Genomic DNA, 23,626 nt, shown 5'->3' with positions numbered 1-23,626 from the left:
ATATACAAAAGACTCACCATGAGGGACATTTATAGCTGGTAAGGTAGGGGGGAAGGGACAAGAAAGCTGGACATTCAGTAGCTGCAGCTTCTCCTTCCGAGCTGTCAGAGTCAAGATCTGGTCTTGTAGTGAGCGGTTCTCTTTCTGCAGAGAGTGCAATGCCTGGAGCATGTCCACAACTGTATAGAAAGGACAAGAATGATCATCCGAACATCAGACTGATGGTTGCACTATATCCAAAAAGGACATATTTGTTCCTGCCACTTTTAATGGGCTCTGGCTGTTTTTTCTTTACCACAAGTTCTCCTACTGGAGCTTTCACATAGCATAGATTTTTAATATTTCTTATATATAACTTGTGACTACTGCATATATTTTATACCATTCTAATCCCTCTAATGCCATGACACCACCTACCTCTGCTTTGACAATCCACAGCACCCCTTATGCCAATGTTTATGCCACTCTTTCCACTGAAAGCACATGGACCTGATTTTATAGACATATTGGGGCAGTTTATGAAGACTGGTATTAGTAATTAGTAGTCTTCATAGCCCCTGAGCCGGCGCTTCATAAAGGACAAGGTGCACACCTCCTCATAAATGACGTGCACCAGCTGTTGGGCCATGCGTCTGGAGTCAAATGTATGCCAGCTAGTCCATGTCAATTACATCAGATTTCTGGCATAAATGGCGATAAATCTGCTGCGGCCGATGGCCCTGCCCCGTGCATGCCCCTATTTGGGAAGGTGTCAAGGGCAAGAGCATTGTATTGTGTTGGTTCTGAAAATAGACAGCGCACAGATGACAACTGTACATTTTTTGGTATTTTCACAAACCTATACAAGAATGGGGGTGAATGGTCCACAAAACAGACCAAAATAGAATACGTCTCTAAAGTTTGTTAAAAACAGAGGAATAAGTGCTTACTGTTAACCCCTGCCTCTCCATGTTTCTCCAGAAGTTGCTCTAGGTTGGCTGTAATCTGTGGTACATTGTCACTCTGTGTAGAGGGGACACTTGGATCATACAACGGAGGCAGGCTACTTATTGGTGACCTGTTTGCGAACAAAGTATTTCTCTTAGCATGAATTTAAATATACAATAAATGTGGAGACCTAAAATGAAAACAACATATACACCAGATGAGGAGACATCAAAAGAACACACAATGCAATTTGTCATGAATTTCTGCTTTACCAAATTTACTTACATAGAGGACAAACTTTCCCGTGGCGAACTACCTCTACATATAAAACTGCAGTCTTCCAGTTCAGGCTCTGTAAAAGAAGAGCTTGACATTTACTTTCATTCATAAAACTGTAAAATGTTACATTCATGAGTTGTATAAATACATTATATCTGGTACAGCAGTCTTCTGCAGGCACAGAGTCTGGTGGGGGGCAAGCCTCCTCATGAACTGGTGTACCCTAAGCCGATGCATGGGATATCATGAGAAATCAATCTTACATTCATGTCATATATACAATCTCTATATAGTTAGCGAGATTCTGACTGTCACAGCTAGCAGAAAATCCTGGTGAAGAGGTTCAGGGAGCCCAGTTCCATTAAGTGGCAGGGAATTGTGGACTACAACCCATCTATTATATATCACCTACTCTGTAATAAATGTTATTAATGAAAGGTCCTCACTTATACAGAGTAAGAAAGGAAATTATTACTTTGTTTCTTTACATTTTATGGCAACACAATATTACTATAGAGTGAGCTTACCTGTCCTATTGTTTTCAGCCTGACTGAGGAGAGGGGGCATCGACAGGGGGCTTCCAAATATATGAGATGATGGGATACTGAATGTGGAACCTGCCAGTGAGAATACCTAACAAAGTAAGTGGGGAAAAACAGAGAAATGTATTACAATATAGAATTATATTTTATTATGTATTTCATTAAATTTCATGATGTATGTAATGTATCAGAGGGAGTGTACAGTACAAATACATCATGTTAGACTGTATGGAGAATTTTAACAATAAAAGAACGTGACAACAACTTCTTATATCATAACTTGCATGACAGCAGAAAAAATAAAATAAAACCAGGGCCTTGATGCTTACATGATACTTTCGCTTTTTTGCTCATACCTACCCCTCACACAACCGCAAGTCTTTCTGCACTTCTTCTAAACACAGTATTGACTTTAATATTAACCTTTTCTGCTCTCTACCTATTTAAAGAGGAGCTTTCACCACTTGGGGCACATGTGGTTTTATATACCGCTAGAAAGCTGATGGTGCACTGAATTCAGTGTACTATCGGCTTTCATGTTCTGTGCCCCGGGTGAAGAGCTATCAGTGCCGGTACCGTAGCTCTTCACCGTCATGTCAGAAGGGCGTTTCTGACCATCAGTCAGGAGACTCCTAGTGCCTAACTTTAGTACAATGTTTTCATCAGAAAAACATAATTTTAGTTAAATCGGTATTAGTGTTAGCTACTTTTAATGGTGATGGTGCTCTCATGACAGTGACTATTTAAAGTAACACGATATGTGGTATTAATACTTTACAGGCATGGGGGCGTGTGGAAAGTCTAGGACCCTTATGGATCAACTTACAGTTTTCCCTCTCCTCCCATCCTACTGTATTATTTGTACCACATGTAAATGACAGTAAATAAACTTGACTGATATATATTCAGTAGATAAAACTGCACAAAGAACTTTAATGCTATGAGTACAATATCAAATAGACAATATATTTGCATTGATATTCTGTATCTTACAGTATTCTTCCAAAGTTCAGACCTGTGTAGTAGAAGCCGTGGAAGATGGCGTGATGGAACAGCCTCTGCTGTATGGCGTAAGAGAGCTCTGGTGAGACAACAGGCTAGAAGGGAGTTGAGTGCTGCCGGCTGTCCTCACAGAGATGGGGTCCTTATTACTGGTGTAGATTCCTGAGATTAGAAAAAATACATAGCATCAGAAAGAACTAGAGCAAAACTGTGGAATTTACAGGAATGTTTTCATTTATACTAGTGAACAAAGCACTCCAGCAAAAAACTAAAAAAGTCTATATAGTGTAGCATTGCTATTATTAAATAATTAAAAATTATTATTAAAGAGTAACTTGGAAGCTCCCGCGTATGCCTTGTATATACCAGTTTTATCTGAAGTATCACTTATGGGTTGTCTGCCATCTTAATCCCTTATTACCATCTGGTATGGTTCACCTAGTGCAGACTACATTCCCCATGATACATATGGCGTTGCAGAGATGGGGTGGGGTAAATTACGTCACATCACACTACCATTATTCTAAGTCCTATCTATGAACAGTTATAGATAAGTGACATAGAATGGCTGTGCAGTAACTCTCACTGTATTCCTACGTGATGCAGCTTCAGTCCCTCTCCTCTGCCTCCTGCTTATTATAGGGCTCTCCATGTCAGCTCTTACAAGCATTAGGCAGGAGAGAGCAGTGTTAAGGCCATCTTATAGGATACACTGGAGATTCTGAACATTGCACACACAGACATCACTCAACAGGCAAGTGTGAGTGAGGGGAGTTTTATAAATCGGCAGCTAACCATTATATGGACTCATTGACTATATCACTGGTCTTTTAGATAGGACATAAATGATATCTTCAGTGGCACTGGAGAGACATTCAGAGGAACAAAAATGGTAAAAATGGGTAAATACAAAGACATCTGAGAGCTGCTGTATAGATTCAATTGGTGATGACGTACCTTTTTAGATCATAGGAAGTCCTTCATATAGGAGAGAATATCATGCTGTATACACAGGAGAACAAGCTCTGGAGATCATATACGGTAACTTAGCTCCTCTTAGAAAAAGGATTCAAAATGTATGGATGGAATTGGACCAGGATTAAAAACTACACAGCCAGAATACTGCTGTTACGTTAGGTAACATGTCCCCAAAATGTTTCTGGAGTGTTACTTTAAAGACAGATTTACCTAAAAAGTAGACAATCGTAGCACCACCATACAAGTAATCTTACAGTACCTGATGACATTATGGGTGATTCCATGCCGACGCTGTGTAGGGAAGATGAGTGGGTGTACTGTCGTGGTGGCAGGGTCAAAGTGGAGGAGGCAACACTGTGAGGTGGATTGTTCTTACTCCCTCGTGGTCTCCCAGGTCCATGTCTGCTTTTCCTACTTCCTTTATGTTTTTTCTCTCTTGGGGGCTCACTCCCTTCTCTACTCCACTTCTGTGGCCGATGCTCACTAGTTGATGGATCCCATGGCCGGGGATGAGTTGATGAGTCGCTTGAAAAGCGCATAATGGAACCAAAGCTGGAGAAGGTGAGTTCTGCAGGAGAGGATGGTGTGGGTCTAGCAGACCTTCCCACATCTTCATCTTCCTCTTCTTCCTCATCCTCCTCTTCTTCCTCCTGTTCTTCCAGTTTGGGGAACGTGACTAATTCAGGGGGGGAGGGAGCACTACCTGCAATAGGAGATCTCTTTAGTGGCAAATAGAGAACACTTTTACATTTGGCATATTTTTAGACATGGAACCAATAGGACAATATCTTTATGGTAAGAGAAAACTGTATCTACATATAGCAATCTAAAAATGTAATAAGGGTAGAAAACACAGGCCCTTTAATTTTTGCAGGTTATATATTAACTGCAACAGACTGATAATATCTCAGGCTCCATAATGTTGTATTTACATATTATTAGTATAAGGAATAGAAATAAGATTATGAAAAATAAATCACCAAAAAAAGAATGAGACAATGTGATAAATTTAGCAAACAGTGTAAAGAAAAAAATAACTGACCATCACAACCTGAGTGCTGATATCAGGTGTTTTTTGCTTTGTATATGAGAACTCAGAATTCTGGTACATACCTGTAGAGGAAGCACTGCCTGCACCTGCAACCCCTTTGCCAGCTCCTGTTTTTCGACCTCTGTGACCTGATGTTTTTTTTCCCTTCTCAGACCTTGTGACCTCTGGACTGTCTGTACTGCTTTCCAGCTGTATGGACCCAATGCAAAACATGACATGAGAAAAATACTTGATGTAATAAAAGTAAAGCTAAGTGCACACTGAGCCCACATAGTTAGCAAAAAAAAAAAAACCTCACAAAGCTGTTCTTCTAACACCTCCAGTTGGAAGACAGCAACCTATAAGTCAATGCCCAGCCCTTTAAACAGGTCTTGGGACACAATGAAGAAGAAAGCCAAAGCAGACACCCATCTGTAGACAGCTGTTTCAAGATGACTGCCCTTCATCAGTGCAAAGAGCAGCACTAATCTGCCTGGCTGAGGCCACTGCAAGAATCAGGAGGAGGGGGTTCTTTCTACTTACAGAGAGCACTATGTGTCTTATAGGTCATTCATAAGTCCTTTGGGAAACAAATGTGCAAATTAGCTCTGTTTCTAAGAAACAAATACCTGGGTCTCCAGCACAACCTGATGGAAGGATGCACTCCTATAAGTCAGTGTCTGACTCTTAAAGGTCTTGGCCACTTTAAAAGAAGTTTCCCTAAATGCTTTTTAACTATAGCGTTTGGTCACTTGCTAATAGATCTGTCTGGTCATTCTATGGTTTCATATGCTCCATTCCCTCTGCAATTCTGCCACCCCCATCTTGCCAGCATGGAGCTCCCATCCATAAGATAGTATCAGGTGGAGGTACATATGGCCATTACATCATCATCCTCAGTACTAACTCACTGCACTCCAAAATGTAGTGCAGGCCCAGTGGAGGAAGCAGAATGATGTGTAGGGTCTCATGCCCACTCATGGAAGCACCATGCTGAAGAAACAGTGGCGGCACGGCTTATGAAATCTTACAAAAGCTATAGAGGTGCCAGAAAGATCTATTAGTGACATAATGCTATTACTAAAAGACATTGATATACCTTTGTTTTTCAGAGGCCAACCCCTAAAATAAGTCTAGGAACACAACTAGAATGTTAGTAAAAGCAGACGCTCATCTGAGACAACTCTCTCAAGATGGTAGAATTACCAGTGCAAACTAGAGCACTCGCTTGGGGGATGAGCGCCTAACCTAAATGCTGGAAAAAATGACCGGTGTATATGTTAATGTTCTTTTTGCCGCCACCCAGTTGGTATACATTGATATGCTATTTTTTGTAATGGTACAGTAAAGTTCAGAAGGCCTACACACAATACTTTTTGGGACCCTATAATATATCCTATAGACAGTATGGCATCTGTCACAGACCTTCATCGACTGTATATATAGAGCCAAAGAAATGCATGCACAATAAACAGGTATAATAGCCATTTCCTTATATAGCCATATCCTTATAGCAGATAAGAAACCATGTAGGCAGATACAGATAGATAGATAGATAGATAGATAGATAGATAGATAGATAGATAGATAGATAGATAGATAGAAAAGAAATACCTTCTCAGTAGAAATGGGTAATAAAGGAGGGGCAGTTATGTGACCGGGTGAATCACGATGCTTTCGATGACGAACTCTCTCCCTGTCCTTGTGACTCTGAACAGAAATTCAAAAAATATATAAATGGCAAAAAAATCAAGCACTCTAGTGAACAAAGCTTTATTCTTGTAACCCAGTTTATTCCTGCGGCTATAGGTGGTATAAATAGGTTGCCCTACTATTGGTACAGGACTTCTGGGAGATAAATGTGACAGGTGTGTGTATGTATATTTCAGAGCTATGGCTGGTTTTAGGTGGAGTCAGAATCTAAAAAATTTACTGATTCCCGCTTTAAAATAAAATTATGAATGATTATCTTATGCAATTATTTATATTGTATAATCAAGTAAATGTATACCGGTAATTTGTTACATATTTACTTCCATAAGAATTTAATCACTGGCTTTTATTGCATGCTGCTTTGTCCTGACCATAGCTCAACCATCTATGAAGAATTTGGAAGACAGAGTTGGGCTGTGGAAAAACAGAGGCGTTGGAGTCGGGAGTGTGGCCTACCAACTCTACTGCCCTGGTTTATTTCATTAGAATAAGAGGAATGAGCTAGAACATGTGTTTCCATTTAAAAAAAAAGGAAAAAAAATAAATAAATCAGACTGATCTTTTGTAATCCCACAAGATAAGCTAGCTTCCCTTATACACATTACATTGCTCCCTGATCCCACTTCATTTGCCGACTTTAATGTGTGTAGGCGGCATTTTTTGGGAAACCGCTATTTGGTATATTACAAGCAATAAAAAAAAATAATTGGCCAAATATGTACCTTTTTCTGTCGTTCTCGATACAGGAGAGGCTTTTCTATAGAAGGGGAACCTGATCGACTACACCGTCCTGGGATGAAAGGACAAGGAAGACGGGAGACTTTCTGAGTAAGAGGGAAAAAATTATGTCACATAATAAGTTTAAACACTAAGCATTACAGTTCCTGACTGGCCTAGATTTCAGTTTTGAAGCATGGGACCTTGCACATGCTATTATTAGGAGGCCGGAGCCTCGTAATAATTCAGGTGCATCTCACGCCAGTGGGGGAATGAATTAAGACTGTCAATGGAAATTCCCCCAATACTTATATTTTATTATAATATAATATGGTTCTTAAGGAACATATCCACCAATATCCCAATAATCTTCACTGGTTTAATGAACATGCTTATGGGAATTACATTCTGTGACCTGCATTCTAATGCATGAAAACCTGTCGCATTGCATTACAGAAGTCTGGCTATGTAGGGATGTGTCTGTGTTGAATGCAGAATTGTGAATGCAGCTCTGAGTGTAGTCATAGGCTGTAACTGACAACACGCAGTTGTAATGATAAAACAACAAAACAAAGTACATAAGTCAACTGAGGGACTTTCCTCATGAAATGCCACAAGCAGCCCTGCCATATGTGTTCTAAGGTTTGCTGCCATTCTCTTGACAACATTACATCAGGGGGTTGTTACTGAATCAATTCCCTAAAGCTCTTAAAATTAGTTTAATATCATTGTGTAAATACTATAAGAATTAAAACTTCTATTAAGACTTCTGTTCTATTCAGATCTGTTTTCACGGACCCGAGTCACCCATTGAAATCAAAGCAAAATTGATGAGACTCGGATTCATCAGAGTGTCCTCCGTTAAAAAAACGGAAGACACTGGGAATACAAAATTCGTTGTGTACAAGAATCCTAAAACATATTTCATTATTAATTAATTATTATTAAAATAGGAACTGGTAACAGAGAAGTATATTAGGACAGGTACCTGTGGATCTCTCACCATCTTGTTATAGTGGTATTTGCAGTAACCAATATACTTGACATTGTCCACTTCTTGAGCTTCCTCCTCACATAACAAACCAGCCATCTGGGCACTAAAATAACAAGAACAAAGGATAAACAAGAATAAAAGAATAGGTCACAGTATGTGTATAAAAATATCTGTACATACACATACTGTACACACAGTATCTATATGTATAAGGATCCTGTATGGATCAGAAACACATCAGTGGTTTACCCATACATGTTATATATGCTGTTTTTACTTTGAGTGTATCTATTCGTCAATAAAGGACAATGCTTTATAATGTATCATACACATAACTGCAAATCAACTATAGTGTAGATGTCAGTATCAAGATATCCCCTAAGCAATAACCTCAGACTGAAAAGTATAAGACATGCTGCTTACTGATGCTATACAGGTATTTACAGAGATATAGTGTTGCCTTATAATATAATAATTGTATCTTAATTCACACAAACATAACTGGAACCCAGCTTGTGAAAGAACATGTCATTCTTGAACCAATTTCATATCGGCACACTCACCACGTCACATGGAATGCCTGTCGACAACCATGTCTGTTACAGGTCATACAGGCCCCAGATGCAGCCCTGCTTTCTCGCCCCTGGTCTTCACATATATAGCAAGTCTATGAGAATAAGCATAGTGAGACTGGAAGAGAGAATTGAAGCAGATAAATGGTAAAACACATAATAGTGACTCTTTAACAAGTGAATACCTTGTTGAAGCGATCATGCGGCACATACTGCAGGACTATAGGCTCCATTGTCAGCACATTTGCAAACTGAACTTCAGGGATATACAGCGCACACACCACATGTGCCCAACCTGAAGGAAACATGGAAGAATGGGAAGCAGCAAAATTATAAATTGTCAGGGAAAGCTGGAAGTTGTATTCTGTCGATATCCATTACCAAAGCATGAAGTGACAGTCCTAACACTACTAACTGTTAATGCTTTATTTGCCTATAGATCATTTTGACTTATAGAAATCCGTTTGGTCAATACATTTTTTATCCATGCTTCAAAAATTGTTTCAGCCTTTTTTACACTACCATTCCCACCATTGAAATAGCACATCACACAAGATAGCAGTATAGCTAGTAGAAGTCCTTCGGTCTTTGACTGATACAGTGTCACTCTGATACCAACTCTGCATTTTTCTTTAAAATACAACAAACAACACAGTACCAAACTCATCCTAACATATTTGCCCCTTGTCCAGCCCACATCCCACTTCCACTCTACCCAATGCCCCCTTGACGTCCTCAGTGCAGTACCAGGATGTGTCCCTGAAAATCTCCATTTTCCAAACGACTTGAACAATTCATTTTCTTGATTTTTTTTACAGAAGGACTAGGAAGAAATAGATATGTCCCCAAGTCTTTCAGAGTCAATATTTTCCTATAAAACAATTGCCTCAGTCATTTTTTTTTCTTCAAGTGGAACAAAGTTGCAGCCAGTGGTGCAAAATACCCTTTTTGCTACCAGAATAGCAACTGGACACCCTTGACCAGCACCAAGTCAGACGGCTTGTCATGTAGGTCTTCCAAAATGTGGTGAAAGATAAAACATTTTGTTACCATTAGAATTAGAACGTCAAAGCTCCAAACAGTCTACAACCTCAGAGAGGACAATGCCTAGCCACAACACTGTATTTCCCAATGTTACATCTATGACAAACTTTACCTCCATTGTCTGTTCTCTTCAGCGCCCCTTCTTTATGTGGACAAAGATCACATCTCTGGAAAGAAGAATTGCAGAATGGTCAATTGTACAAGTGTTTGCAGTACGCCAAATCTATTAGTATGTGTGTAGGAATACTGGGTGGTACAGGAGCTTGTGTCTGCTCTTCTATATATAGAATATAGCTTTTTAGAAAGGGCATTCTGCAAATAGTTTTTGCAGGGTTAGGGGGAGGTTCGCAATTCCCTGCAGTGTTACGAACTTATGGAAGTTGCTACTTACGCAATTCCATGATCTACAGCAAGCTAAATCTAAGTCTTATTTTTCAGGTAACAATCTCATCTCCTAATACTTTGCTCTCTTTTTCAATGTATAGGGATTAAAATAATTTTGAATAATTGTATGGATATTATAGAAAATTCTTAAGACTCCCTTATGGAAATTATATACAGTCCTATGAAAAAGTTTGGGCACCCCTATTAATCTTAATCATTTTTAGTTCTAAATATTTTGGTGTTTGCAACAGCCATTTCAGTTTGATATATCTAATAACTGATGGACACAGTAATATTTCAGGATTGAAATGAGGTTTATTGTACTAACAGAAAATGTGCAATATGCATTAAACCAAAATTTGACCGGTGCAAAAGTATGGGCACCTCAACAGAAAAGTGCCATTAATATTTAGTAGATCCTCCTTTTGCAAAGATAACAGCCTCTAGTCGCTTCCTGTAGCTTTTAATCAGTTCCTGGATCCTGGATAAAGGTATTTTGGACAAACAATTCAAGTTCAGTTAAGTTAGATGGTCGCCGAGCATGGACAGCCCGCTTCAAATCATCCCACAGATGTTCAATGATATTCAGGTCTGGGGACTGGGATGGCCATTCCAGAACATTGTAATTGTTCCTCTGCATGAATGCCTGAGTTGATTTGGAGCAGTGTTTTGGATCACTGTCTTGCTGAAATATCCATCCCCGGCGTAACTTCAACTTCGTCACTGATTCTTGAACATTATTCTCAAGAATCTGCTGATACTGAGTGGAATCCATGCGACCCTCAACTTTAACAAGATTCCCGATGCCGGCATTGGCCACACAGCCCCAAAGCATGATGGAACCTCCACCAAATTTTACAGTGGGTAGCAAGTGTTTTTCTTGGAATGCTGTTTCTTTTTGGACGCCATGCATAACGCCTTTTTTTTATAACCAAACAACTCAATCTTTGTTTCCAAAATGAAGCTGGCTTCTCCAAATGTGCTTTTGCATACCTCAGGCAACTCTATTTGTGGCGTACGTGCAGAAACGGCTTCTTTCTCATCACTCTCCCATACAGCTTCTCCTTGTGCAAAGTGCGCTGTATTGCTGACTGATGCACAGTGACACCATCTGCAGCAAGATGATGCTGCAGCTCTTTGGAGGTGGTCTGTGGATTGTCCTTGACTGTTCTCACCATTCTTCTTCTCTGCCTTTCTGATATTTTTCTTGGCCTGCCACTTCTGGGCTTAACAAGAACTGTCCCTGTGGTCTTCCATTTCCTTACTATGTTCCTCACAGTGGAAACTGACAGGTTAAATCTCTGAGACAACATTTTGTATCCTTCCCCTGAACAACTATGTTGAACAATCTTTGTTTTCAGATCATTTGAGAGCGGGCTGTCCATGCTCGGCGACCATCAAACTTAACGGAACTTGAATTGTTTTGTAGAAAGAAATGGTCCAAAACACCTTCATCCAGGATCCAGGAACTGATTAAAAGCTACAGGAAGCAACTAGAGGCTGTTATCTTTGCAAAAGGAGGATGTACTAAATATTAATGTCACTTTTCTGTTGAGGTGCCCATATTTTTGCACCGGTCAAATTTTGGTTTAATGCATATTGCGCATTTTCTGTTAGTACAATAAACCTCATTTCAATCCTGAAATATTATTGTGTCCATCAGTTATTAGATATATCAAACTGAAATGGCTGTTGCAAACACCAAAATATTTAGAACTAAAAATGATTAAGATTAATAGGGGTGCCCAAACTTTTTCATAGGACTGTAGCTTACACTTTGCTTTTGTGTTCCAGTTGCATTTTTGGTTGAGTTTATGGAAGATAGGCCTGTTGGTTAAAGGGGATCTGTCACCTCCTAAGTCACCTTTTAATAAATTATTGTATTCCCTAGAATATAAACATTCTGGAAAAATCTTTTCTTGAAGATCTTTGCTGTTCTGTCCTCTGTTATTCCTTCTACACTGACAACCGAGTGTTACCAGTTAAAAGTAGCGCCCCTACACACATTGACAGTGCTATATAGGGAAACAGCCCTTTAACAAGGGACATGGTAACGACAACTGTCAAATTAAAAACAATAACAGAGGACCTGTAAAATATAGAATTTTAAGAAAAACGGATCAAAAATCGTTCAGTAATGGGCAATGGTAAAAGTAAGACCAAACACAGACAAGTGATGGATACAAACTGATGATATCCTACTCCTGAAGAAGCCATTTGTTGGCAAAAAAGCATGTTGGGTGTGAAAGCCATTACCCCATCCCCCCCAGAGGTGTATTCTGGAGCCCCCTTGGTTATTTCACAATGGCACTGAGTATATACAAAGTTTGTCTACATATACTGTTGCATTAGATGCCAGATTATTTTTTTCTATGGCACACTTGTGTTCATTTATAGCACTTGGTACCTCTTGGTGCCTGTGACGCTATATATTACGCATTATCCATTGTAGTTTTTTGGTATTTTTCCTTTTATTAGTGGCTATATTACAGTAGATGGGCCATGTATAAGACCTACTTATATCATCATTGTTGAGATTTCTCTCAGTTTATATGTATTATTACTTAGTACACATTAAGTAAGCGGCCGGTGGGCATGCGCAGTCAGCTTTGCCCAAGACCTAGAAGTTTGAACCCAGCTCCGGAAGAAGATGCGCAAAGAGGCCGTTCCTGAAGAAGATGGAGGCGGCAATGGAAATTTCTCTTGCAGCATTGGGGATGCCCCCAGTGCTGCAAGAGAACTCATTTGCATACGGGTGAAAACTGGGATTTCTACCGAACGGCGGAGCGGAGAAGACATCTAAAGGTAGGAGAAAAATAGCCTACCTTTCTTAAGGCTATTCCTACGTGTGAACGAGAAAATGTAATTTTAATGATAGAATCCCTTTAAGTTACTTTGGTACAGATGTTATTCTGGTGGGTACTACCAGAACAATACCTTGAAAGATGTCCCCAGGATTAAAGTGTACCTCCAGCTATAAACAACTTTTCATGAATTAATAGTACAGGTGAAAATAAGAAACTTTGCAATATATCTTAATACGGAAATATATTCTTTCGCCACTTATTAAGCTTCTTTCTTCTGCCTTATCTTCACTTAGACTATTTATTTACATACAGATCCATGTCCGTATTCTCCTCACACACAGAACTGTATGGAGGGGGGAGGAGGATGCTGCTGTCAATTGGCTAAGTGATTTATTGCATCATTCTGTGGTTTAATAAAGTCGTATTGGAAGAAGAGCTTTCCCTCACTCAGAGTAGCAGAATGTAGCACCAGCAGCAATTATTTGAGTGTCTCTTCCAGCAGCCTCCTACTCCCCCTCTTCATAGACTTGTATGTAGAAAGTAACTCAGCCTGAAAAGCGGAGAAGGAAACCTATTTCTTTAATATATTACAAAGGTTCTTATATTCATCTGTACTACAGATTTATGAAAAGTTGTTTACAACCGGAGGTACTCTTTAAAGGGGTTATCCAGTTTTGTAAAAACATGGGCTAAGTAACAGGACGCATCAATACAAAACACTTCCTAATATATCTTGTTTAAATTCAGCCCCCACAACACAACTATAGACATATTCACACACTACTGCCAGTAGGTTTAATTTTTAATCGAGTGGTGACCTTTGTAATACAAAACTTAATGAATGTGAATTCCCATAGTGCTTCACACAAGATGCACAACAGGAAGAACAAAGTTCTCACGTATCAATGAAGTTCTGTCTTGGAGTAATGTTAAAGACTAAAAGGAATAGCTTGGCTGGCATTTTCTTATGATAATGATACGATTTACTATCTGGCACATACTGCTTTCCAGAGGTCTGTAGTCTGGAGACACTGCTGACCGACTTGTAGTTCAGCATAGTATTATAAGAAATAGTCATGCAGCTTGAGTAATATAATATAATATTAGGGGATTGTTACTTTGGGAGTTACCTGATATATTCTTCAAATTGTATGCCACTCTGGACAAGCCTAACCTCTATACAAGTAGCACCAGCAAACCAGCAGATTAGAGTACATGGTTCTCAATTACAGCCAGTGCAACAATTCTTCACAATCCATCCTAGCGAGTTCCTCCATTACCCAGTAACATTTTTTCTTCTTTATAAATAAGGTCTAACCCAAGTCCGGCTTATTATTGAAAACCGATACTGTTGTAGGGGGTGTTCTCACTACTGTCGGATTCCATCAGCAATGTCCGTAGCTATTGTCCATACAAGATTTTAGCAACGGACACTAACTGGTCCGTCTGAAATTACCATTCATTTCAATGGGATTTTATCTTGTGTCTATTTGTGTCCGTTTACACCCATGTCTGTTTTTTCAAGTGGACAAAAAAAATCCGACATGCAGGACTATTCTGTTCGTTTGAAAAAAAGAACAGCAAGAGACGTTAGTTTTTTAACATTGAAGTCTATGGGCAACGTGCACCTGTGTCCTACACATGACCATGGACTGTACAGAAAGTATATTGGAAAACCGGGCCAAAACAGTGGCTCAGTGGTTAGCACTGCAGTCTTGCAGCACTGGAGTCCTGGGTTCGAATCCCACCAGGAACAACATCTGCAAGGAGTTTGTATGTTCTCCCCGTGTTTGCATGGATTTCCTCCTATTCTACAAAGACATACTGATAGGGAAAAAAATGTACATTGTGATCCCTATATGGGGCTCATAATCTACATAAAAACAAGAAAGTATATTGGAAAATTGTATAACGTTTTAGTATACAAACAATATGATTTGTCTTTCAATATTGTTCTAAAAGTGGACAACTCCTTTAAAGGGGTACTCCCACATCGCATACTCACCCGCCTTCGTTCCTCTAAAATCTTCTGTCTTCCGGCTTTGTTTCGTCATTGGTGGGCGGGGTCACATCTGCAAAGCCAAGCGGCGAGATGCCGCCGGCCCTGCGTGCGCGCTCATACACCAGTCTAGCCTTCATAATGCAAATACAGACCCGACACCCTGCGGGTCTGTATTAGCATTGTGAAGGGTAGACTGGTGTATGAGCTTGCACGCAGGTCCGGCGGCATCTCGCCGCTTGGCTTTGCATATGTGACCCCGGAGCGGAACAGCATCGCTTCTGCCGCTGCTGTCTTCATGCAGGGCAGAAGCATAGCGATGTTGCTGGCTTCACCTGTCCCCCAAAGGGTAAACTACCCCCCCCCTCCAGGCTCGCTCCCGTGTACTTAGCCCCTCCTCCCTCCCCCTGAGAGCAGCAGACACATCACTTGACTCAGGAGCAGCTAGGTCAGGGCTGTGGCCACAAAAAAATGAATAAAGTGAGATAGTGGCCAAACAAAGCAGTTTTGCTGAAGCATTGTATTTAGGAAAAGTCTTACATCCACATTAACAAGCAGTATAGATAGGATCCTTGTGATGGGACAACCCCTTTAACCACCTTTTCTCCCCACAACCATATCTCAGGCATATCTCTTTTTTCTAATATTTTTTCACTGGTTTCTTGTTATTTTGGAATTTTAAATGTTTGAATAAAAGCAATTTTTTAAGTCGACACTAGACTGGTTGCTGAACAACTACCTTTTTCTGGATTGTCTAAATGGTACCTGTACCGGCAGGGTTATAGTTTTTTCGTGCACCAGTGGTAGTGAATCTAATAGACTTTCACACATAAGAACCACGAGAAAGACAGGGGCTGTGAAATACAACTTTGCTAGTATATCTCAGACACCATTAGGGTCAGTGCACGCAGAGTTTTTGGGCGCTGATTTTGACGCTGAATCCACCTTAAAATCAGCCTAAAAAAAAAGCCTCCCAATAGAATTGCATCAAAATCAGCGCTAAAAAACTCTGTGTGCGCTGACTCTTAATTTTGTCCTGGTGCATGCCATCCAGGGATTGCTGGATGGCATGCATAGCTTTATAATGAATATCTAGATCTCTCTCCAATATGTGAATGATACATCTTGTAATTGCTCTTCAAATCAAAATATTACTTCGTGATCTACTTTCATGTCCACATGACTTGTGTGGGCAGCATGCGGACAGCACACAGACCCTATTATAGTCTATGGAGTCCGTGTGCTTTCACTGCTCACCACTTACCAATGCGTTTGGATTACCAAACGCAGATGTGAACGAGAGGTAACTTCCAATGTGTAGTTGATTCCCTATTTTCAGGAAAACAGTACTTTATCCTGTAATGGGTGACGCCAGAGAAGTAAGATAGAAATAACATTCTTGTTTATGCAGATATGATATTATAATCACAGCCTCCCAGACAACTTTCAGCTCTCTATGGTCTATGGACAGCTTTATGATGCAATACAAGTGACTAATGCATAAAGACTAGAGATAGGCGATATACGGAAAAGAACAAAAGTGTTGAGGTGTATCATCAGTGAAAGTATGTTCTGGAATATAACTATGAAATTAACAAATAATTGCCTAATAGACCATGTCCACCATGACCATAGTATAAAGTAAAGAAAAGAGTGAACATATATGTCAACACTGACTTTATTTGAGGTATGTGGCCTTTAGTGAGAATGAAAAGTAAACCACCAGCATATGTCGGCATGTGAAACACTGGGTCAGGTAGAAAACACACCAGGTCAAAACTCTGGTCTTAAAAAAGACCTGTTTATGGAATGTACCCAGATCCCATTACAGAGTGTAGTTTCTCTGGTGTACTAACAGAAATATAAAGCGCTCGGAAAGCTCCCACCCTCCTCTGGAGTATTTGGACCATAAGAAAACACTCCTGATATTGGTATTGTTTTAGTGGTTGTAACAACTACCACATATTAAACATACCTGGCTGATAGCAGGTTTTAAGGCGCTGCGCTAGAAGGCCATGTGCTATAGCTAAGTAGTACGGGAAGTATAGATGCCAGCAGACGGATAGTTAAGTGTGAATCAGAGGAACAGAGCGTGCTTTTCATTCTCACTAGAGGCCACGTACCTCAAATAAAGACAGCGTTCTCATATATGTTCACCCTTTTCTTTACTCTGGAATATGACTAGCCAGATTGTAGATAAACTTTTCTCATCACTAACCTTCAGATGGATTTACTATTATTGAAGCGAGTCTATCAGCTTCCAAATTCCTCTAATGGGTCCATGTAGAGGGCTTAAATGGTCACTAACTTTCAACTTAGTCTCATTTCATAGAGCATGTGATTCTGAACCAAAATGTAATTCACTTTAATTAAACATGTGGTTGCTTTCTGCCTGAAAAACGTCTCTAAAGTTCCTGCTACTATATGTCTCCCTTCTAGTTAATTTGCAGTTCACTCCCTGTTGCTAGCCCTGATCCGTCCATAGATACATTAGATAAGTGAGATATTTTCACAGTGAGTGGAGGGGAGGTTCTCTTCTGTCTTAACACAGTGAATGGAGAAGGGAGGGGTTGAATATCAATAATAAAACTTTGTGCAAGTGGGTACCTTCTATGTAGACAGACAATGAAGCTTCTATCGGACTTGTGTGCTCAGTGTATGGCCCAGCACAGAACTCCCTTCTCCTGCTTACTGGACGTATATAAGTGTTTCCCAGATGTTGCCACTAGGGGGAGCTCACTATACAGAGATTTTTATAGCTCAAAGGATTTCTATGGTAAAGATTTCTGTATATACTGTATGTCTATGTACTGAGCTTACCCTAGTGCTGGCTGTGGGCAACCAGAGGTTTTTCAGTGAAGAAGTGAATTGTGGACATTAGCCAGTGTATTTATGCCAGTTTTTTAACATAAATACCTTAAAAAAAATATTGTGCTTAGGTTTAGTTGGTGCCTCTAAATTTTGCTATTGGGCCCTAAGAATTCTGTTTAGGCCCTGCTTTGTGCAAATGGCTTTCAGGGAATTAGAAGCGTTGTTCAGGACCTGAAGACTCATGACTGAATGTCATGAGAATGTCACTGAGAGTTTAAGTGTCAAAGCAGGGCTGCTTCTGGCTGTATACACAGTATATAGCTTCTGGCAGCTGCATCAGCTGATTGGTTCATAGTTTAGTATAAGTCATCAGTATCAAAAATCTTCAGGTCCTCAACAACCCCTATGAATAAATAAATATATATTATATATCTATGATAATCTTGCAAAAATTAATCTAAGGGCGGGCTCACACCACCAGTCCTGCATGTCCGACTTTGTGTCCAGTTAAAAAAAAAACAGTTTCGCTGCAGAGAGGCAGAAGACGCTCATGGGTGGACACTTTGCAAACACATTCAAGTGAATGGGTTTGAAAACTGACTGCCGGATTTTCGTCTCCTGTCCAGTTTCTCGGGCAGAAGATGGATACCCCCCTGAATTGCCTAAAGCGGAGACCGGGTGCAGGTGTGAACCCGCCCTTACTCTATTAATCCTGGCACCATTTACAGCAGTTTATGGGGCTACAGGCACATGAAGCATCTGCTGACAGGACTGAAAAACATATCTAACATACATGCTTAACATAGCAACAATACAGACAAATCACAACTTACCACCCTGGCGGCTCTCTCTTGTGACTCGCACTTTCGACAGAACCATGGTCCTGTAGGCACCTGTACAATCCCATAACATGCTGGAAGGAGAGTGAGAAATATTATAAGATCAAACGTAGAAGACAAAATCTATGTTCACTCAATACATCGTGGGTTATCTCAGATTCCTACCAAATGCTAGAAAGAAATAGAGAATACCTCTTTGGTGCCGACTTGCAGCACCCATCTCTCCTTTACGTAGTGTTAGCCACGAGCAGGTGGTACGTTTAATATATTTTGCACAGTTATATTACAGGTGTAAAAATGTCAAACTCAAGAAGTTTATTGTGTCATTATCTATGAACTGAACACAGATGTGAACCGAGCCTGACACTTGCATTTCTGCACCTAGTGTCCTTAGCCTAATGGGGTTTTCTGTGACTTTATAGTGATTGCCTATCTTTAGGATAGGTCTTGGCTAAATGCTTCATACTATACATTGTATAGTGGCATTATCTTCACTGCAGCTGCACAGCTACTATGAAATGGATGGCGCTGTGCTAAATCACTAAAATCCCTTCATGCATCTGACGCTAGGTTCACACCTGCGTTCGGCACTCCTTTTTGTGGTTTCCGTCTTCTGCATGCAAGAAGATGGAAACCAAAGACCGGGTCTGGCCGTGAGCATTTTATGCTCTCCGCCGCGAAACCGTTTTTTTAAAATCCGAACACAAAGTAGTGCATGTCCGACTCTATGTCCGGATTAAAAAAACGGTTTCGCGGCGGAGAGCATAAAACGCTCACCGCCGCTCACGGCCGGACAGCTTTCTCACCCATTCAAATTAGTTTACCAGTTATAATGAATGGGTGAGAAAGAGTCCTGCAGGTTTCCATCTCCTGCCTCTGTTTTGTGCAGGAAACGGAAACCTGCAGAACGGAGACCGGGCGCAGATGTGAACGAGCCCTGATTGGTGGGGTGCCTAGAGTTGGACTCCTTTTTATCTTATATATACATCAGGGGTCAGCAACCTTTAGCAATCCAGCTGCTGTGAAACTAGAGAGAATAGCAGAAGAAAGTACATTATGAATAGAAAAGAGAAGTAAAGAAAAAGATAGATAGCTATACGATATAAATGAATAGAGAGAAAGAAGAACTAGAAGGAAGAAGTATTATTCCAACATGCTCTGTTCACTTCCATGAATAGCAGAGCAAGTATGCATGCTGGGAGTTGTAGTTTTACAACAGCTGGAGAGCCGAAGGTTGCCTACACCTGATGTAGATGCTCTTTAAGGACTATATAACTGGTAAACTAATGCGATCACCTTAAAAAGTGTAATGCTATATTCACGTCAGTGCTAAAAAACAGCAAAGAAAAAAAAAAGACAAAAAGGTCAGTTTCTCACAGCTGTTTTGCATCTGCAGAGCGACTGTTTTCACAGATCCGTGAAAAATGGACCATCAAAAAACTGAACATGCGAATAGTTCAATTGCAATGACCGACTGATTTTTTTTCAGCCAAATAAAAGACACAAGATAATAAGTACTAGTATTTTCCTTCATTTAGTTAACACTTATGATTTTAGTTAAAAATAAATAAATACTTTCATTTTTTCACATTCTTCATGGACCATAAAATCACCTTCTCACTAACATTGCCACTAGGTGGCGCTGTAGACATAATGCATAAATTCTCCTATAACAATAGGTCATATAGATCAAACTTTTCAGGACAGTTTTACTTTTGCCTTACAAAAAAACCCCAAAACAATCCCCAGAAGTGTACAGATCTCAAAACACAAATCTTGCTTTCATATATAACTTTGTTGCATGCTATATACTGTCACCCTGCCCTGGTTTCCTGTAATGTGAATGACAGTGACAAGTCAATGGCATGGAACCCACATCCGTGTGTCAGAGACGGCATCAACAAACCACACCGGTCTCTGCAAACTTTTGTAACTGGATCTACAACATCTTGTATAATCTCCATACACACACCTATAAATATATATATATACACACAGTATATATATATATATATATATATATATATATATATATATATATATATACACGCACACATATACATGTAGTATAGCCAGTCAGTTATATAGCATTTCACCATCTTCTTCCATAGAAATACAACCTATTGATAAGTGCTTATATACCAGTAACTACACGTAACTAGTCTATAGCTGGTAACACTGGCATCGCCCCTTAACCCATTATTAGCTGAGCTGTTCTAGACACACACTGATATGGATCATGCAAAAAGTCTAATAAACTCTTCTATTCTCCAAAATGAAGTCATCAGCAAAATATTCTTTAATATCAGATTTTTTGTAGCCATTTACACAGAAACTGTCATCAACCAAACAGCTAAGTGTGAACAGGACATAAAAAACAAAACAAAGCAACAAATGCTCCCCAGTGTCCAGTGCACAGGAAGAACCTGCCATCATCTGCTGTACTGTTACTATGTAACATGTCATATTCTATTTCCAGCTCATTGTAACTAAGTTACAGCTAATTAGCATATATGTAAATGAGGAATACGATTAGCTTTCCTTTAGTGTGTGCTCCTTTATTAACCCCTAGTTGGGGTCACTACTATTTTGTCAGCCTGTAATACCCCCGTCCCATGCACAGTTGCCCCGATAATAGTCTCTAGCGCAGCCTCTCTTCTTGCACCTGCCCCTCTCACCCGAACAGTTGCCCCAAAGGTGTCTATCTACCGCCCCTTCTGTCAATATTTGCCCCTCCCCCAGGACGTGTTGCCCCACCTTGGTGCACCGCCACATTGCACCCGTGGCCGTCACAATAGACCAGTGGGTTCTCGGCCCAGCCCCTCTCATCCGAGCACACGCAACAACCTCCAACCATCTCCTTCATCCTCCCATGGAGCCGCCGCCACTGCTCTCCCCGGGGCCGGGCGGCCGACCTGCCGGGGCCAGTGCGCATGCGCAACCTGCTCCGCTCACCCCGGGCGACGACCATAATTCTAGGGACATGACGCATGCGTACAAACCCAGCTCTCTAGTAGTAGGCATGCGCACTGCAGAATAATAGTACAAAAGCATAAGTGGCTGCGAAGGTTGTGTACTGCGCATGTCCGCTACGTGCACGGTGTTAGTAGTGGTCGGTCGCAGTCCACAGGTGCTTTGCTGGCTAGGTCACGAGCTAATGTTTCTGAAGAGATGTCACTTTTTCGCTTTTGTCCATCAGAAATCTTCTAACAATCTAAACAGTGGGAACGTCTATGAAAACCAGTAGAGGGGAAAGTTCACATAGTAACCGACTACACGACTGCCATCATTTCCTAGACACTTGAGCATCAGTGAGCAGGAGGCCTGGTGAATTCCTGTGCAAAGTTGTGATGGTTTGTGTCTGAGGGTACCCATTACCTATTACTTGCAGAGTGACATGATAGTCTTTGGTAGCGCATTGAGTGTTTCAGCCAAAACTGCAGTGCAGCCTCAACCTTACGCTGGGTTCACACCAGCGTCTGGACTCCGTTATCAGGTTTCCGTTGTGGTGGAAAAATATTAGAAAATGGCTTCCAGATCAATAATCAATGGTAATTGTGTCTATGGCTTTAAGAGAATATATTCAGTATATTATAAGAAGCTGATTCATTAGTGCTCGTTCACACGTGCGGCGGGTTTTGACACCGGTGACAACCATCGTGGTCGCGGTTTTCCCCCTCCGCAGCCGGCTCAAATGAATGAGCCGACACTGGAGGGTGCTGCCGATAGCGGAAAAAAGAAAGCTAGTGGTCTCCATAGACCACCATTGAAAAGGGCGGATTATGACGTGGATTCCACTGTCAAAATCCGCCCCTTTAGCCCCGTGTGAACTAGCCCTTAGAATGCCTTATTATCAAGGTCTCCTGATAAGATGGTCCGGCTGTCCCTTACTCCCTTCATGTGGGAAACGAGATACAAGAGCTAGGCCTTATTGTGAAACATTCCAAGGTCTAATGACAATAATGAGCTAGTGTTGCCACATGCACAAGATGGAGGACACGGATATTAATGTGTTAACTAATGTGTTGTCCATGTGCTCATCATTATTTCCTTTTATAATCTTGCGCGCAGCCTCAATAAACCTTTCTTTTGCACTCCGTGCCCTTCCTTCACTGTCCGTTTGTAAAGATGTCCGACTTTGACAGTGAAGGAAGGGCACGGAGTGCAATAGAACGCACCCGATCACCATTTAAATGAATGAAACGTGTCATGGACACAGCTAGTGTCCGCTCCTAATGTCCGTGCCAGATTTTGAACGGACACTAGGAGCGGACACTACCTGTCGGACACTGACGGTAGTGTGAACGCCCCCTTATCTATCTACATCTAGAGTGAGACGATTCTGGACAACTTTTGGAGATATATGCTTCTAATGTGAGGTGGTTTTGGGGATCTTCTCTGGGCATGGCCTTTTGTGAAGAGTTTTTTGTGAACAGGTGACGTAGTTTTGAATAGGAGTGTTTGTGATGCTTAATAACCGTAAATTTGCTTACTCTTTATAGACTCAGAACTACAGTATATCCTTTCACCACGGACAGAAACTTCCTAGCTGAAGCCCTATACAGTGCCAGGAAAATGCATTTTAGATTTTGGATGTCCTTTCATTCCAAGATTGGATACAATCAGTCAATACTAACTTGTGCCTTAAAAAGTGGCTCTATGTTCACAGAGGATACATTTTGGAGCATGTGAGGTAGGTGGCTAGATTACCATCCTCTTTCCCTCTCCATCTGACCCTGCTGAGCCACCCAAGGATTAGAAGATAGATTCCCTCATAAAGTATTGGTGCTGGATGTTGTTCCTCCACACATTTCACCCCCGGGAGGTGACTAGGTTCAGGATTAGTGCATTAGCTGATAGGGCATAGAACGTTGCGTTAATTCTTCTGCTTTTGTGTTGTATGTATATGTTTTCATCCTTATGCTGGACTGTGACTGATGATGTACCCAGGAGATGTTCAAAGTCATGTTCTTGCATATCCTTTACAC

At 40.7% G+C, this 23,626-nt stretch overlaps 1 protein-coding gene across 1 annotated transcript in view; it reads right to left on the bottom strand.

Moving 5' to 3' along the window:
- The window catches only part of MLLT6 (MLLT6, PHD finger containing), a 31,378-nt gene extending 9,823 nt beyond the window's left edge, over nucleotides 1-21,555 (bottom strand). Inside the window, exons 1-15 of the mRNA XM_075277211.1 lie at nucleotides 21,396-21,555; nucleotides 18,633-18,712; nucleotides 9,911-9,965; nucleotides 8,940-9,049; nucleotides 8,746-8,849; nucleotides 8,177-8,285; nucleotides 7,194-7,295; nucleotides 6,373-6,468; nucleotides 4,842-4,968; nucleotides 3,988-4,431; nucleotides 2,764-2,912; nucleotides 1,734-1,839; nucleotides 1,213-1,279; nucleotides 930-1,057; nucleotides 18-179 (exon numbers count right to left, since the gene is read on the bottom strand). Of these exons, the coding sequence (XP_075133312.1) occupies nucleotides 18-179; nucleotides 930-1,057; nucleotides 1,213-1,279; nucleotides 1,734-1,839; nucleotides 2,764-2,912; nucleotides 3,988-4,431; nucleotides 4,842-4,968; nucleotides 6,373-6,468; nucleotides 7,194-7,295; nucleotides 8,177-8,285; nucleotides 8,746-8,849; nucleotides 8,940-9,049; nucleotides 9,911-9,965; nucleotides 18,633-18,712; nucleotides 21,396-21,504 (1,948 nt within the window). The 5' untranslated portion in view covers nucleotides 21,505-21,555. The remainder of the gene's footprint in view (nucleotides 1-17; nucleotides 180-929; nucleotides 1,058-1,212; nucleotides 1,280-1,733; nucleotides 1,840-2,763; nucleotides 2,913-3,987; nucleotides 4,432-4,841; nucleotides 4,969-6,372; nucleotides 6,469-7,193; nucleotides 7,296-8,176; nucleotides 8,286-8,745; nucleotides 8,850-8,939; nucleotides 9,050-9,910; nucleotides 9,966-18,632; nucleotides 18,713-21,395) is intronic.
- Nucleotides 21,556-23,626: the final 2,071 nt, after the last annotated feature.

This window comes from Leptodactylus fuscus, chromosome 6 (assembly GCF_031893055.1).
Source record: "Leptodactylus fuscus isolate aLepFus1 chromosome 6, aLepFus1.hap2, whole genome shotgun sequence".
Taxonomy (NCBI): domain Eukaryota; kingdom Metazoa; phylum Chordata; class Amphibia; order Anura; family Leptodactylidae; genus Leptodactylus; species Leptodactylus fuscus.
The sequence above is the reverse complement of the archived record's forward strand: the minus strand, read 5'-3'. Positions and strand labels throughout refer to the sequence as shown.